The sequence below is a fragment of the Meriones unguiculatus genome, chromosome 1 (assembly GCF_030254825.1).
Source record: "Meriones unguiculatus strain TT.TT164.6M chromosome 1, Bangor_MerUng_6.1, whole genome shotgun sequence".
Classification (NCBI taxonomy): Eukaryota; Metazoa; Chordata; class Mammalia; order Rodentia; family Muridae; genus Meriones; species Meriones unguiculatus.
Window position 1 is genome coordinate 7,843,974 of NC_083349.1, and position 16,576 is coordinate 7,860,549.

At 46.7% G+C, this 16,576-nt stretch overlaps 1 protein-coding gene across 13 annotated transcripts in view; it reads right to left on the minus strand.

The window, feature by feature from the left end:
• Nucleotides 1-865: 865 nt before the first annotated feature.
• The window catches only part of Fgfr2 (fibroblast growth factor receptor 2), a 99,683-nt gene continuing 83,972 nt past the window's right edge, over nucleotides 866-16,576 (minus strand). For 11 of the 13 annotated variants that reach the window (XM_021647871.2, XM_060380992.1, XM_021647870.2 and 8 more), the window contains 5 exons: nucleotides 10,954-11,076; nucleotides 9,804-9,874; nucleotides 8,025-8,162; nucleotides 6,087-6,192; nucleotides 866-2,492 (listed from right to left, as the gene is read on the minus strand). In XM_021647871.2, coding sequence (XP_021503546.1) covers nucleotides 2,328-2,492; nucleotides 6,087-6,192; nucleotides 8,025-8,162; nucleotides 9,804-9,874; nucleotides 10,954-11,076 — 603 coding nt within the window. In that variant the 3' untranslated portion in view covers nucleotides 866-2,327. Of the gene's footprint in view, nucleotides 2,585-5,798; nucleotides 5,801-6,086; nucleotides 6,193-8,024; nucleotides 8,163-9,803; nucleotides 9,875-10,953; nucleotides 11,077-16,576 lie in introns of all 13 variants that reach the window. The other 2 variants (XM_060381006.1, XM_060380967.1) reach the window with 2 other exon arrangements.

Consider the following 16,576-nt stretch of genomic DNA (forward strand, 5'->3'; position numbering starts at 1 on the left):
AAAACAGTCAGCCAGCAGCATAACTAGCCTGTACCCAGGTGACTGTTTTCACACCCTTTCTTAATGCTCTGCTGGAGATGGAACCCAGTGCCTAACGCCTGTAAAGCAAACACCCTACCACTGAGCTACAGCCCAGCCCACATACTTTATTTATTTTTTTAACTCACATTCTTTTGGTGGGGTCATTACCTTGCTCTGCTAATAAGAAACAGAAACATACACCACCAGGACCAGATGCCAACCTCCTGGTGCCTAGTGAAACCCTTGCTTCAACCACGACCAAAGCCCAACAGGGACAGTGGGACAGCACTGTTTAGCGACCATCAGCTCTGCACAACTGCAGCTCCCTGTCTCAGTAAAGCTGCTCCTCCGAAGCCAATATAATGGCACCTCACAGGTCCTAGAGCCACAAATGTGGGCAAACAAAGCACTCAAGAATTTTAGCAGCAGAAAGCGAACTCTCTCTCTCTCCCCCACATATCGCAAGGGGGCCAGCCTGGAAGGAGGCAGGTCCCAGGAATCAGATAATCTGAGAATCTTGTCATTGACACCTCCCCATCTGTATGTCACCTTTAAGGCTTCCTCCATGCTGCTCCTCTGGAAAATATGAAGGACCCAAGAAGGAAGGACATCTCCCTCTGTTAAGATGTTGGACAGTAACCTAGCCAGGGTTGAACCAACTTTTGATTCCCCAACTTCTGATTCCCCACTGGTCAACCTGTCCCGGCTACTACTGTTCCCAGGCAACGCCTCTGGCGAGTCACCCCGATGCGTGTGGCCTTTCAGCTTTGCCTTTTGTGCATCCACACCACCAAGTACTGCACACACCTCCAAGCGCAGGAAACCATCGGGTGAGACACGAGTATTAAAAAAATAAGCTGCATGACATTTATTTTGTCTTGTTAACATTAATATCTGTAGAAACATTTTTTATTGTCAGTATAAAAATTAACACGTTTTATTAAATACTTTCTCCAATTTCAAAACACATAAAATCAGTGTAATCTGCAATCATGTCACATGGCGGTAGTGAAGTGAGTGGCTGTATCCAAAGCAGAACACAGTACTTGAATACAGAAATCAACAGTAAGCGTTATCTTGTCGGATGCAGCTGTTAGGCCAGATCTTTTGGCGAGGTCTTGTCAGAAGCCAGAACTAAACCCTTAAGGAGATGGAAGGAGCACTCAACCTCTCAACAGCCTAGTGCTACGAGAGGGCGGAGATTGCCCAAAGGGTTTTGATGATGCTGAAGAACCTGAAGCTGTTACTAAAACTCATGGAGGCAAATGTGATGGACGTGTTGCCTGGGCAGAAGGCCAGCTGCCAGACTGCACCCACCCTGCTATCATTGCAATGGAAGTCTGTCCCCAGAGGAGTGGATTAAGGCATCTCGGGATGAGGACGCTGGTACCATTCATCTTGGGAAGTCTGGTTAAATGTTATACTCAGGTGACAGAGCTTAACAGGTTTCTTGTAAGGTGGGTGTGAGGCGTCTAAACATAATCATCGGACAGCAGAGTTGAAACACAAATAAATCAAGACATCATTTCCCCCCAAAATTAGTCATATATTTCTCTTCTCAAAGGATCCAACAACCAGTTAAGTCCAAGCAATAGATTAACTAGTCCTCTGTGCTGCCTGCATAGGAACGCCACTTAAATTACAAAAAAAAAAAAACTATAGATGATTAATTGTTTCGTATATTACCAATTCGTTAATAAATTAATGTGACACCATTTTCCCTGAAAGCAAAAATATCTTCCCACCTCTGCTCGGTGAAAATTAAGAAATTCTAAGAACAGCATTTAGCAAATATCTATTTAAAAAAAGAGAGACCAATTTTCTAGGTGCATCAGGACATCCATTTAAAATCAATACAAAAAATAATTCCTTGTAAATATATAATATATATATTTATACATAATTTGAATATATTTACATACATCCAGCACCTATATACTGCATTTGTGCTCTGTAAGTGTGTGCTGACATATATTTTCTCCAATTATTACAAAATTAACAAGGAAGGCAGAACACGTGTCTGCCTTGAGTCCGACTGGGGCATGGCCAGTACACAGTGGGTCAGAGAGGGTGGCGTGGTAGCTTGCGGCTGTCCACTTCTCAGGAAACATTCTTCCTTTCCTGGGATGGTGCTTTGCCAACCGTATAAATCTTTACACATGTGTCAAATAGGCTTGCCATTATTTACTCCTCTGATCCGTATATACAAGTGGAGGCGTATCATGCACTCTGGAGGCACAGCCTCTCTGCTCAGTGTAAGTAGGTTCCTGGCGCTGTCCCGTTTGGGGACAGGAAGACACGTTCGCTCATGTTGTGACACTGCCGTTTATGTGTGGATACTGAGGCAGGCAGGGTTCATAAGGCATGGGGTCTGGAGAAAACACAGAATCGTCCCCTGAAGAACAAGAGCTCCTTGTGTCAGGGTAACTAGGAGAATACTGTTCGAGAGGCTGGGTGAGATCCAAGTATTCCTGCAAGAAGGGAAGAGAGACGTTTTATTTCATCTTGGGTCAGGATAACAAGGTGAATACGGTTCGAGAGGCTGAGTGAGGTCCAAGTATTCCTGCAAGAAGGGAAGAGAAGAATCTCATTTTAAACAGAAGCTCCGGAGACATCTCTACATCAGCTTTGGGAAGGGATGGGGAGCCCCCTGGAAGGTTTGCAGAGGCCCAGCTCACCCCGTTGCACCAAGACCTCCCTGAGACCCCAACTCCATTCACTCCAGGCTGCCCTGAACTTTTCTCTCACAACATAGCATCAATAAATCACCGGCAAGAACACAGTGAGCTGCCGGTACTAGGCAGTCGGCCCTGCCTGCTCTGCCCACAGGACCTCGGTGACCTACTGTAGCCCCTCCTCACTAGAGCTCGCGGTTGGTGTTTAAGGCCCAGTGAAGTAAAAAGACAACAAGACCCCTTTAACTAGCCAGGCCCATGAATATGTATTTCCTGAATCACATTCTGCAAGCTGTCCTTTCTTAGGACTATTTAAGCAGAAGGCTTCTTCATTTGTTGTGTAATTTAACAGATGTAATTCATTACTCTCAGAAGCTCTCAGAGTTAACAACGTAAGCAGGTTAAGAAAAGGCTTGGATACCCTCATGGATGTGAAATCCGTAATGGGCTGTTAAAGGAAAGTCTAGGGAAAGGGAGGTTTCAGACTTGAAAATGTGGAGTTCATAAAGTTTCTCCGCTCCCCAAAGCATCCACGGCGGCTCCTGAGGTCCCTTTGACTCATGCTCCTCCTCCGGCCCAGGGCAGGGTGAGAGCCCATGTATGTTTCTGTTTGGCCTGGGAACTAAGGCTGCTCTTTAACATTTGAACATGGGTAGTGGAAAAATCAAATTAAGAGTCCTCTCTTGTGGCAGCCAATGGCATGAGATGATATAAATTCATATGAAATTATATAAATTTCTCAATTTCAGAGTCCATAAAGTTTTAGTGGAACACAGACACTCATTTATTTACATAGAGATGTGGCTGCTTTCATGCTAGAATGGCGGTTTCGACAGAGACCATATGGCCCGAGGCTGAAAATGTTTACTCTCTGGCCCCTACAGAAAGTTCTGGCTGACCCTGGTCTGAAATGGAAAAAGATTTTTGTCTGTGTTTCTCAGTCTTTCTATATGTGTCTCTCTCTTTCTATGTGTGTCTCTTCCTTCCCTCCCTTCTTCCCTCCTTCCCTTCCTTCCTTCCTTCCTTCCTTCCTTCCTTCCTTCCCTCCCTCCCTCTTTCCCTTTCCTTCCTTCCTGTCAGGGTCTCAAGTATTCTAGGCTGGCCACCAATGCTGAGGATGACCTTGAACTTCTAATCTTCCTGCATCTACCTCCCTGAGTACTGGGATGACAGGTGCGCACAACAATGCTCAGTTTATGTAGTGCTGGGGTCTCAAACCCAGGGCTGTGTGAGCACGAGGCAGGCACTCTCATCAACTGAGTTACACCCCCAGCCCTGAAAAGCTTTCTAAACAGGGGCCTTTCTTGTCTCACTCTAACGGTACTGGCACAAGTGGGGTGGCTTTGCTTACATACCCAGAAACCAGCCACTCCTCTGTGACCTGTGGTTTGGCTGGGAGGGGGCAAAAAGCGCAGACCACAGCACAAACAGCCTCAGCGTTATCAGCAGAGAGCCCATGGAATGTTGGCGACCGTACGGTTTAAAAGACAAAAACCACTATAATTCATCACCAGGGCTGGCAAGAGAAAGAGTCGCCATCCAAGAAGGGGGATGTGTCGGCTCCAACAACATCAGCATTAACCACACAACCAGAAACAAACACGCCCACCACATCAAAAGAGGACTTTTTGCTTACAATGATAAAAATGAAATTTTGTCCTAAATGGAACCATTTTTCTTGAGCATGTGGTAATGATTTTAAGAAGGAAAGAAACTTCGATTTTTATATCCGTTAGACAAGATGGCATTCTGCTTTCTTATTTTAGGATATGCATATAAAGTTCAGTAGGAATGGGTCCCCTTTTAAGCATAAATATATCAATACGTAACATTGAGTATGGACCTGGGATCATTAAATGAAAACCTTCGTGCCCTTCCCAGTTTCTAAATGAAGCTGTAACTTTCAGATCTGATAGGAGGGGGGAGGAGAGAATGTCATTGGATTCCAAGCCTAGGGTTAAAGGGACTTAGGCTAGAAACAACAATTTTGGCAGGAGAAGAAAGTTGGCGTTTTTCCCCCCCTCCTCTCTTGAACTATTCCTTTCCTTTCAACTTCTGAAGGTCAGCTGTGTTCATTTAAATGCAAGCTCTCCCTTTATTCTGCACAAGCCACAGCCAAGAGCAGAAGATAAAGCTGCCATATTGAGCTTATACCTCTACATTCGACTGTTTTTCTTTTCAATCACTCTACTACTTTTTTTTTTTTTTTAATCAGAAATTGACTGTATTCTTTTTTCCTTTTAAGTATTTGGGAGATTTTTAAAACTTTTTGGTTGTGAAAAGGACCGCATCAACCTTTTCTCTGTGAGGGGGTGCTATCTGGCACACTCAGAGAGTATCTCAAAATCCCTGTACAATTTCTGTCATGGGCTTCCTTGGACTGTGTGGGTCTGCCAGCTTTCCTGCTCATAGAAGATTCCTTCTAAAATGCTAAAGGTCATTCAAGTTATGTCAGAGCCAGAAACGGCGCTGTATTTAGGAGCGTATTCAAAGAGTAACCGGAAATGATATCTTTGGTTGGCCTAAACTGTAGAGAGAATAAAGTATTTTACGTGTGCATTCGCATGTGTGCGGGTGTGCATGCATGCATGCAGAGGCAGTGTTTTATGAGGCAGGGGCTCTCACTGAGACTGGAAACTTGCCCGCTAGGTTAGGTTAGCTACCCTAAGTTCCTCGACCACCAGCCTCTGTCTCTGGGACTGCGAGAGAACAGCATCACACGGGGCTTTTGCTCAAACCCACACTTGGGTGGCAAGCACACTACTGACGACTGGGCACCCACCCCTGAGATAAATATTTTAACTATAGGCACCAACTGTCGTTTAAAAATCCTGTCACTCGTAATGGAACTGTGTAAGTCATACATGATATGTGCGACACACATGTCACAGAGAAAGATTCAAGCCACATGCCTTTCCAGACAGGCTCACACAGGGCAAGCGACATGAGGAAATGACACGTCACTGCCTTCCTTTAAGTTGGTCAGCCCCTGAGCCTGGGCAGCGCTCACACTGACCACCAGGACATAGAATCCGGGGCTCGTGTAACATGCCAGCGTCTTCTTCCCACACGCACCAAAATGCTACCACAAAACATTTCCACCTCTTCTTTCTACACATTCCTCCGGGGCCACAGCACCACCAATAGCCATGAGGGCAGCTCAGGAGGGCCTCAGCCTCCTGCCTTAGGAGTCAGAATTCTCAAAATTCAGTTGGGGGGGGGGGCAGGGAAGGCCACCCGACTGGAAAGGAACCCACGGTTTAACTCTGCCTGACCCTTGCACAAAAATGTTAAGCAGCACCACTGACTCCAACAGTGGAGCTTGCATTTAACGAACAGGGGACTCCTGAGCCAAGCAGGGTCGCCAGGCTTCTGGGAGGAAGCTTTTACCTCATTGGTAGTGAGAGTTAGAATCCGATCCAAGTCTTCGACCAACTGCTTGAACGTGGGTCTCTGCGAGGGTACGGCATGCCAACAGTCTCTCATCATCATATACCTGGGAAAAAGGATATCTCTGGTGAATTGACTTCATGAAGCGCTTTATGCACAGATGTGGTTGGTTTGGACAGGTAGCATGGGGACACTCCCTAAGTAGTGAAATACAACTACACAAACACTAACGAACATTACAGAAACGTCTCTGCAACCCAGAACGGCTTAGGAGGATGACTCTCTACCCAGAAAGGTACATGTATGTGTTTCCCTACTGTTCCTGTGACAGTGTGACCCACCACAACATTGCCACAGTTTCCAGCCATCTCTAGAGAACGAAAGGAAGGAGACACATTTACAGCCTGCCTCTCCGTTCCCTCCCTAATCATTCCTGCCTGAACTAAACTTTGAGCTTTGTTTTTAGAAGCCTGATGACAAACGTCCCTCAGTTTAGAGAAAGAAAATATTCAGAAACCACAACTTGAAGGTTTATGCAAGCTAATCTACCACTACAGAGCTCTGCATTAACTTCCTGATTAACTCGTGGGTAGTCCGAGCTTCCCGCCTTATCTTGATTATGAGTTTCGACAGACCCTCTGTTAGAAAAAGCAACAGGAACATGAGGCACACAATAAATTCCTTTATATAATACGCTATAAAAAGTGGCCATTCATCAGCCCTCCACTGTACACCAGAAAGTGCTCATGGGATTACTGCTCTAAAATCCCCATGAAGAAGCACACAATGGAAGGCAGTCTCCGGGACAATCACCTTCTTAGTTTGCCCCAGAGGAGAGCCAGCACCTCGCTGCACAAGGCACGCGTCATTAATACAACACAATTTCACTTACAATGTGAGAAAGGCATCCCTAGAAACCAGCTCACACTTTCATACTCAGAAATGGTACCCTAGTGATGGCACCAAGACAAACTTTGAGTTCCCTGCTTTAAAAACACACTAGCCCGTTCAGTCTGAGAAAGCACGGTTGATGTAATGACAGTTTTCTTTTCCTCTCTATTTGTGTGTGTGTATGTGTGTGTGCTCACGGGCATGCACACACACAGGCATGTGTACAGACTTGGAAGCTAGAGGTCAACCCTCAGAAACCATCCACCTTATTCTGAGATGGGGTCCCTCACTGAGACCTGACATTTTAGGCTGGTTTAGGCTAGGCTGGTTGGCCAGCAAGCTGCAAGGATGGCCCTGTCTCCACCTCTGCAGCCCGTGGGATTACAAGTGCACACATCTCTGAACCCGGCTTTTTAGCTGGGTGTTAGGAATGAACTCTGGTCCTCGTGCTTGCATGGTAAGCACTTTAACCACCTCCCTATCCCCATCACATCTGAAAAAAATCAGCTCATTATCATTTTATTTTATGGAGAAGAAGGGCCACATTCTGTGGCTCAGGCTGGCTTCAACCTGGTGGGAACCACCCTGCTCCAGCCTCGACAGTGCTGGGATTACAAGGTGTGGGTCACCCTGCCTCGTTGTCATGACAATTATCAATGACTAAAAGTGCTTTGGAAAGAGCCCATTTCTGCTTCCGCATCGCTGGTGCTGTGAACCACCTTGTTCGTTCTACCAGGGCATCCCTGCGGCATTCTGGCTTGGTACCTGCCCTATGAGTGTTCCCGTCACCATGAGGCTCCCTCTTCCCGTGGACTGCCCAGAGTTGAGCCCCACTCCATACACTTTGGCAGGATGTACATTCTTTTGGACAAGTCACAGTTGTCTGTGTAACTATCTCCATGCTGGGACTGAACCCAGGGACAGCTTCAACGATTCTTCTTAGAGAATGTTTAGAAAACAGGGCCCTGAGGGGCCCGGGACATGTCTGAAGACAGGACAGATGTGGTGAACCCTCTGTGCTGTCAGCAGGGTGGCCACAGCCCTTACAGCTCATTAGTGCAGTTGGCAGGCTTGTCCATCCTGTGTCCCTCCTTGAGCAGCTTAAAAAGTTCCTCCACGGGAATCCCTGGGTAGGGGGATCCCCCTAAAGTGAAGATCTCCCACATTAACACCCCGAAGGACCAGCTGCAGAGAAAAGAGAAAACACGGCATTAGCACTGCGCCCAGAGCGCAGAAACCTAAACATGTCAGTTAAAAAAATAAACACCCACTCACTTCTTACATCCATAGATAAATGAGCCCTCCCGCAATCCATCCGACCTGCCCTTCCCTGACCCCCAAGGAGCCTCCCTAAATGAGGATGACATTCGGATGGTCTGACGGAATTTTCCATCACTAGACAAAGAGCCATACCATCACTACTTAAGTTCTTTGTCTTTTATGTGGTGATAGTAACGTGGGGGCAGCTGTGGGAGGGGGGGGCTAGACGCCCGACTTCAGGCTTCTTCTGTCTAAATCACCTCCCTCTGCGGCTGACCCAAGAACCTGGATTTACAGATGACAGAATAAGATCCAAAGGCCAACTCTGTGAGAGGAGGCCTGCCCTGGTGGAGCAGCCGCAGGGCAAAGATTCTGTGACTTAGTGTGATGTGAAGGGAGCCAGCCCAGGGCTGGAATGAGCACGGAAGAATTTCATGCCCCAAGAGAAGAGGCTCATACAGCAGAAAGTGAGAAGACCTCACAGGTGCCGTCCATACTTGATTATCTCATAGGCTTGCGTCCTATGAGATAATCAAGCAGAGATGCGCAGCATGCTTGTGTCCTGCAGTGCCAGAAACTCATGCGTACTGACTCTGGGAGCACTGTCTCTGGCGTTCTACCAAGCAGGGGCCACACTATAGGCAAAACCAGTAGAGAGCCTCAGTGCACTCACACACAAATCTGTGACTCCTTTCCTTCTAGGAAGACTGACGGGAGCAAGCACACTGGTGCACAAACACCCACAACAAAAACCTTAAAAAAAACAAAACAAAACCAAACAAACAAAAAAAACCCCAGCCCATCCCAATGAAAAACAATACAACTTTGTCCTGTGGAACAATTATAGACCCACAGAAACTGGCAAAAAACAGCATCTTTTACCCAGTTTCTCCCAGGAACATCTTTCAGTTAAATTTCCTAATCTACAATATCAGTTGGAACCTGGCTCTAATAGCGGTTTACATGAATCACCAGAGGAATTCATGTAATTTCTACTGTATTTCTACAATATGATCAGAAGCTAAGACGAGACTTAAAATAACCACAGCAGGCAAATATGGCAGTCACCTGAACTGACCGCACCTCCTCTAGCCTCAGCTTCTAAGGACAAGCCTGGGCCAAAGAAAAATTACACACACCTAAATAGGAAGGGCTTCAGGGTATTTCCTGTTTTCTGATTTTTATAAGGACGGGCTCACACTACATATCTCTGGCTGGCCTTGGACTTGCTACCTATAGTCTAGGTTGGTCTTGAACTTGTGATCCTCCTGGGTGCTAGAGCATACGCATGTACTTCCAGGACCACCCACTTTACAAATAAGTCAGAGTGTGGTGACTGAGCATCCGCCATTTACGATGGGAGGAGGGTACTTCCACTGTGGCAGCAGGAGGCTGGCATCTCCACCTCTCAAAGGCAGGCAGACCAGTAACCAAACACTAGGTCCTAATCTACCATATACCCGTGTCATCTGAGATCCCTGACTCCCATGCCTTCTAGGAGCAGGCGGGGCCTGTAGCAGTTCTGAAACTCAACCCATGTAGGAACCAAGGACAGGAGCTACTTACACATCACTTTGATGAGTGTAAACTCTATCAAAAAGGGCTTCAGGAGCCATCCACTTGACTGGGAGTCGCCCCTGAAAGGAAACGTAAAAACCTGTAGGTCTTACAAGAACACTGCCATGGGCTCAAGAAGGCCATGCCCTGTATAATAGTACTGTCACATTTTTGTAGCCCACATAGGCCCACAACTTTCACTTAGCCCAAGGCAGGACCGAACTCTTAGCAGTTTTCCAGCCTCAGCTTTTGAGCTCCTACACCTGGCTTCCTTATCTTGTCAAAATTTAAAATAAAGGTCTCGGGCACCACACAGATTGGTTAGGCCTGTAGGAACTTCATGCAATGTGTGGAGAGAGACTGAGTCCTGGGAGTCTGTGCTTGTGCTGGCAGGTAGAGGAAATGACTGTGGTGACATGCATAAGGCCCCTTGCTTGCTTGTCTATAAAAAATACTAGGGCTCCCAATCAAGTGCCGGGACTTCCTGGCTGGTTCCAAGAACCAAGTCTGCAGAGTAGATTTAGGTTCCTGTTTCTTCCTCATTTCACTACTCCAGCCTGTCTTGAATTTGGACTCCAAACCTGAGCACTCAGCCAGCACCCAGTGGTAGGCAGCCCAGGCTCCCTCCTACACCACTGCCAGATATCTATCTTACCCTCTGAGTGAAAGAGATGGCTTTTATCAGTTTACCACTAGGGCAGAAATAAGCTCCAACTAACTGCATATACTGGCAAAGATCCACAGATTTAGTTCTTCGAATAAAGTATCAAAGTGTTATTTCTTTATAGCCTCATCATCATCTATGTCCCTAGCACGCAGGTACAGCCCGATGAGCCTCTGGGCAAAAATGAACCCAGCCAATTTCCAAGTTCTAGTCCTTGCTACAAACGCTGAGCCATCTAGCCACCCTCCCACCCCCCCAGTTATGAATGTTTTTAAGTGAGCCATACAAAGCCCTGGAGGCCATTGATGGGTGTTCTGCATAAAAGAGTGATCCATATCCACCACACCTACCTCAGATACAGTCTGAATCTGCTAACCGAGAATTAACCAAACCTATCAGAAGGTAATGTGGAGAGGAGACAGTCCCTGGTTCTCCCACTGATAAGCCTGCGTCATTCTGTAAGCTCTCCCACCCAGTGTTACACCACACACTCACGTTTGTGGTCTTTTTGTAATAGTCTATGTTGTTGATGTCCCTGGCCAGGCCAAAGTCTGCTATCTTCATCACGTTGTTTTCTGTTACCAACACATTTCTGGCTGCCAGATCTCGATGGATACACTGCAATCGAGGAAGAAGGGAGAGATATAATCCCAGTGTGTTTTGAGATCAAAAGAAAAATAGACTCTAAAAAATAAAAGCAAGACAGAAAATACACCCCAAGTCAAAAACTGGGCATAGCATACTGCAAGAGCCGTGCTGGGCTGTAAACTCGGCAAGCTTACGACAAAAGCCCCAAACATGACATAATAATCATTCATTCTAATTTAAATAAACAAACAAAGGCTCTAGTCATCTTAGCAAGTAAAGTTGATTGTATAACCCCATTCTCTTTTATCTGCATGTCTCCTGCAGCTCCACACAAACCGGACACTAAATACCGTTCTAAAATCTTTGAGCTCAACTCGTGCTCTCTCCCTTCCATTAAGCACGACTTTGAGATGACTAAGTTAAATTCCAACTGTCTTCTTCATCTCATGGTCACTTCTCTAACAGTGTGACCTCATGTCCTACAAATACTCGGCAAGGTGTAGCCCTGTCATTTCTGTCTTTCCTTTCCCTGCCTCGCCTCTAGGCTGTATGAGGACCTTCCTCACCATCAGACCCAACTGACCGCTTCTACATTTCCACTTTCTGCAGCGATGGACACTGTCGATGCCTGTTTCTAGAACTGGTCCCTTCACTGAAGCCTCCCTCAATCTTTTCTCTTGCTTCACTCTCTTGCAGTCTCTTGGGCTGACGCTCTTCTTCCCATGTCCCTAAAAAGCAAAGAAGCTGCTACAAGTGGTTTGTGTGTTTCTTTTATCCTATAGCATCAATTCTTAGATGCAGACAGCAGTTGCAAACCCCTACCTCCATCCTGACCTCTGCTGAGACTCAATGACTCATGATCAAGTCACGCTGGGACATTTCCGCAGGCAGCGATGCCCCCTTGACATCTCAAAGTCAACGTTTCTACTTCTTTGACTCCTATCCTGTTTGGTCTTTAGTGAGAAAGGTTTATATTCTACACTCATGTCCTGACCATTCCAGCTTAAGGTGGCTCCAGTGTCTATCCTCTGCTGCTCATCCCTTAGGCCAGGCTGTGGTCTCTGTCCTTCCCCTGCCTCTGTGGACTGCTACACTGACTGTCCAGAGGCTTTCTCGATTCCCCTTTTACACTTTATACATTGTGCTTCAGACACAGCCCAGCATGTCTTCTCCTGGCACACTGCCCAGCCTGTGTTCATCTAGCCACATTCTCAGTGCGGTGTATTACAACACCCAGCCAGAGCAGGGGCTACACTGTGTCTGCACACACCTCAGGACCTGGTCCGGCTGTGCTTGCTATGAGACATCTGATGAGAGGCTGCACTGTCCCAACAGTAACCGTGGTCTCAAGAAGGTCCAGCCATTATTGTGTACAAAGCTATGCTTTCCTTAGCTATCGAGTTTCAGGTGATTTCATTAGGTACACAGTAAATAGAAACTCATCAGCCATCTCTATTTTTGGAAGAGCATCACCCTCAAATGCCTTTATATAGGTTACGAACCAAGGTTAACCATCCCGTGAAGCAGAGCGACTTCATCGACTGGACGAGTGTCCTGGAAATGACCTGTTATAAGCACTCCATGAAATGACCAAATAAAAATGGAACAGTACTAACTGCTTCTGAAACATGAATGAGGAATTATTTTCACTCTGCCCTCACCCACGCCGAGGCATCCCCTGTGCTCACTTGCATGTGTGGGTGGGCCAGAATCAGAGATGAAGAAGCAGGCAAGCCACCCAAGTCTGCGTGTTCCCAGCCAGACGAGGAGTGGGAAATGTGAGCTCCCGGGGCTGCCTGCCGCTCAGCCTGTGTTGGAGTGCGTGGCCGGTTTGGAGGGCTCTTCCAAGCCCCGGGCCAACTTCTCCTGGTGGTGTGCTCCCACTGACACGTGCTCTCTGTGTTTGGCAAGCTGAGTGGTCAGAAGAATCTAGCTTCCCCTGCAGGGGCCTCCGACCACACATTGAGCCTCAACTGGAGCAGAAGACTACCGTAGGCCACTGCTACCATCCTGCTCACCCTGTCTTCCAGGGGGCTGGGAAACACCAAGAGCTGGACAGAAGACTTAGAACCAGACTGTATCTGACCAACGCGGGCTCCTGAAAGGTAGCCGGCAATCAGTAACCAGGGTTGAGCTTCAGCAGTGGCTTGCTGGTTGCCACCTTCCCTCAGCTGGCTCTCAGATATGTTCATTGCGAGCACTGCATCGCCTGTAGACATGACTCCCTGCCCCACTTCCCGGCTCCCAGTTCTTCCTCACGTCGGGAAGCTACGCCACCGTTCAGTTTCTCAAGTCAGTCATCAGTCGCTCTTTGACTTTGTAAACTCTGCTTCCCCTCACCTAATCAACCCACCACCATGACAGCTGAACACGCCCAAATTCCAACTACTAGCTCCTTTCAGTGTCTTGGGACCTGATGAAGTTTGACTCAAAGAGGAACTCAGTGTTCCCAACGCAACACACGAGGGCAAACCGTAAAGCACACACCTGACTCTAATACTGATCTTTGACAGCTTTGCACAGCCCCTAGGGCCCAGGGTACCTGCCTCGCACTGGAAGGCCCTGAAGGAGTAGAGTTTTATCACAGTGTTTCTGATTGTTTACATACTTTTTTATTATTATTATTCCACATCTACTGGTATTTTTCTTCCACTGTTACCACTCATTCCTGTTTTAGGAAAGCAAAGATGGCATATGTTCGGGCCACCCCACTGGACAGTCCGGCCCAGAGAACAGGCGCCTGGTAAACCTCTAGGACTGAAGAAAATGAGGAGGCAGTTCTCCTGCCACTTTTGCATCAGCACAAGCCCCAGTGCATACATTCCTCCTGTCTCCTACCCAGGAGGAATCCCAGCAGCAACCAAGCCCAGAGAAGGGTAACAGGCTGCCTCTGGCTGACTCCTGGCCCAGGTTACCACGTGAAATAGTTCAAGCATTTCAAGAGGAAGTAGTGCCATGGCTAGCCACATCTGCCAGATGTGATTATGACGCCCATTCACTTAGCCTAAGTCCAGCATACACACAGCAAGACCAAGTACGCATATGCACACATACATGCATGTACAAATATAAATATATATACACACATACACATGTGCACATGTATGTATACATGTGCACATACAAACAAAATGCACACATGTACATAACGCCCATGTGCGCAGACAGACACAACCTGTTTGTTTTTAGTGTCGACCACTTTAGAAGTGAGCTCTTTTACCTCACATCTTATTTCCTCAACATTTCATAATCCAAAAATCCAAAACATTTGCAGTGTTGAGGGGATGCCATGAGTGGAAAATTCCAGACCATAAAACTTTCTTTTATGCACAAATCATTAAAAATCCTATGTAAAGGTACCTTCCGGCTATGTGAATACAGTTCACAGAAAACAACTGCTTTTAACAGAATTGGGTGCTTCACTTAGATCACGTCTTGTTACACACAGGCAAATATTACAAAAATCTAACCTTTTTTTCCCCCCAGTCAGGGTTTCTCTGTGTAGCCTTGGCTGTCCTGGAATCACTTTGTAGACCAGGCTGGCCTCGAACTCACAGAGATCTGCATGCCTCACACCATGCCTAGCACCCTAAAACTCATTTTTTTTAAAAAAAAAAATATATTTTATTTAACTTTATTTTCTATGCATTAATGTGAAGGTGTCAGATCTCTTGGAATGGGCATTACAGACAGATGTGAGCTGCCATGTGGGTGTTGGGAATTGAACCCCGGTCCTTTGGAAGAGCAGACAGTGCTCTTAACCGCTGAGCCATCTCTCCAGCCCCCACCCTAAAACTCTTAACTCTGGTGTTTTTAGGAATTTGGGGTAAAAGATTTCCCAACTATGCATCCCAATCTTAACACAACACAATCATCGCCGTCCAAATTCCCATCTTAACACAATGTCATGATTACTCTGTCCCAATCCATAGTGTGACCATAGTAATATCATTTAAGATACAGTCCATGTTCAAGTATTAGCTGTTTACGGTAAAAGCTGACCATCACCTCCCACTCCAGAGAACCCGTCTAGGATTGACACGCTTCTGCGTCTGGTAGTTTTGTCTCTTTAGCCTCCTTAATCAGTGTGTTATCTGGCGCTGCCTCTCTGTCTGTGTCTCTCTCTATACCTATCTTTCATGTTCTGCAAGCTGGCTGCAAACTTGATACTTAGCTGAGGATGACCGTGAATTTCCATCTTCCTATCTTCACCTCCTTCAGGTGTGTACTACCACACTGGGCGATGGGACCCAGGGCTATATGCATGACAGGCAATAGCATTCTACTGACAGCCCTAGCTCTCCTGAGCACTTCTTAACTGACATGATACAGATATTTAAGGTGATATCTTGTCAAATGTCCCCCGTTCTAGTTTATCCTTTTCTTGTCTTTCTTTCTTTCTTTTTTTTGTTTTCATTTTCAAGACAGGCTTTCTCTGTGTAGCCTGGCTGGCCTCGCTCTTTGGACCAGCTGGCCTTGAACTCAGAGATTTGCCTTCCTCTGCTTCCCAAGTGCTGAGATTAAAGGTGTGTGCCACCACCACCACTGCCCAGCCAATGTCTGTCTATTTCTTGATGCCAAAGATTTTCTCAGGGCCAATCCCCTCCCAACCATGTATATATACACTGTACATGTATAAAATCAGAACTCAAAACTGCTCAAATTTGGCTTCTTAAAACCTCCACATCAGGAGGTTTTATAGTGGCAAAAAAAAAAAAAAAAAAAAAAAAAAAAAAAGCTTTATCAGCTGTAAACTCTCAAGAAAATTGAAAGAAAAAAAAAAGAAGCAATGCAAAACTCAGAGCACATGATAGCTCTAAGCCGCATTCCCAGGTGATAAAAAGCAGGGCTGAGAAAGGGCCAGAGGGCCTGCCACCTGTACCATCTGACACAGGTCACCTCGTTCACTCTTGACACTAGCAAAGCCCCCGGGGGAATCTAGATTCATGGCCCTTCCAGCAGCCCAGGCTCCCAGGTGACAGAGATACATCTCTCTGGGGACCCTCTGTCTTTGGCAACCTGTCAAGGACAGAATTGCAGCAAGCTCCACTCCAGGTCAGAGCTGACCCCATCTCTCCCTCTACGTGTGGGATTGAGGAAGGGTATCTTAGGTCCCCTGAAAACGCCGTGAAAGCTCTGGGCACCTGCCTAAGCATCTAGAATAACTGGAATGCTTCGAGTTCCATTGTAAGTGGCTTGCTTGGAATGCCAACCATTCACCTCAGGGGACCTGGCCAACTTCTGACCACAGAGTCACGGAAGGAGACAAAATAAACAGATATCCCAGACTCCCGATGTCAAAAATACTCCTGTGCTCAGTCTCCATTCTCAGATCATTTAATTCCACACCAAGCTCATCACTCTAAATTTAACACCCAAGTCTGTGCCCCAAGCTCACTGGAATGAAGCTGGGTCACCCCCAGGAGCATCCCACCTGCCCTGCCTCAGAACAGGGTCCACATTTCCCGCAGCTAAGCTTTCGAGGCTGCTCTGTCTGGCCTTTCAAGAGTCCATTAAACTGGAATATAAA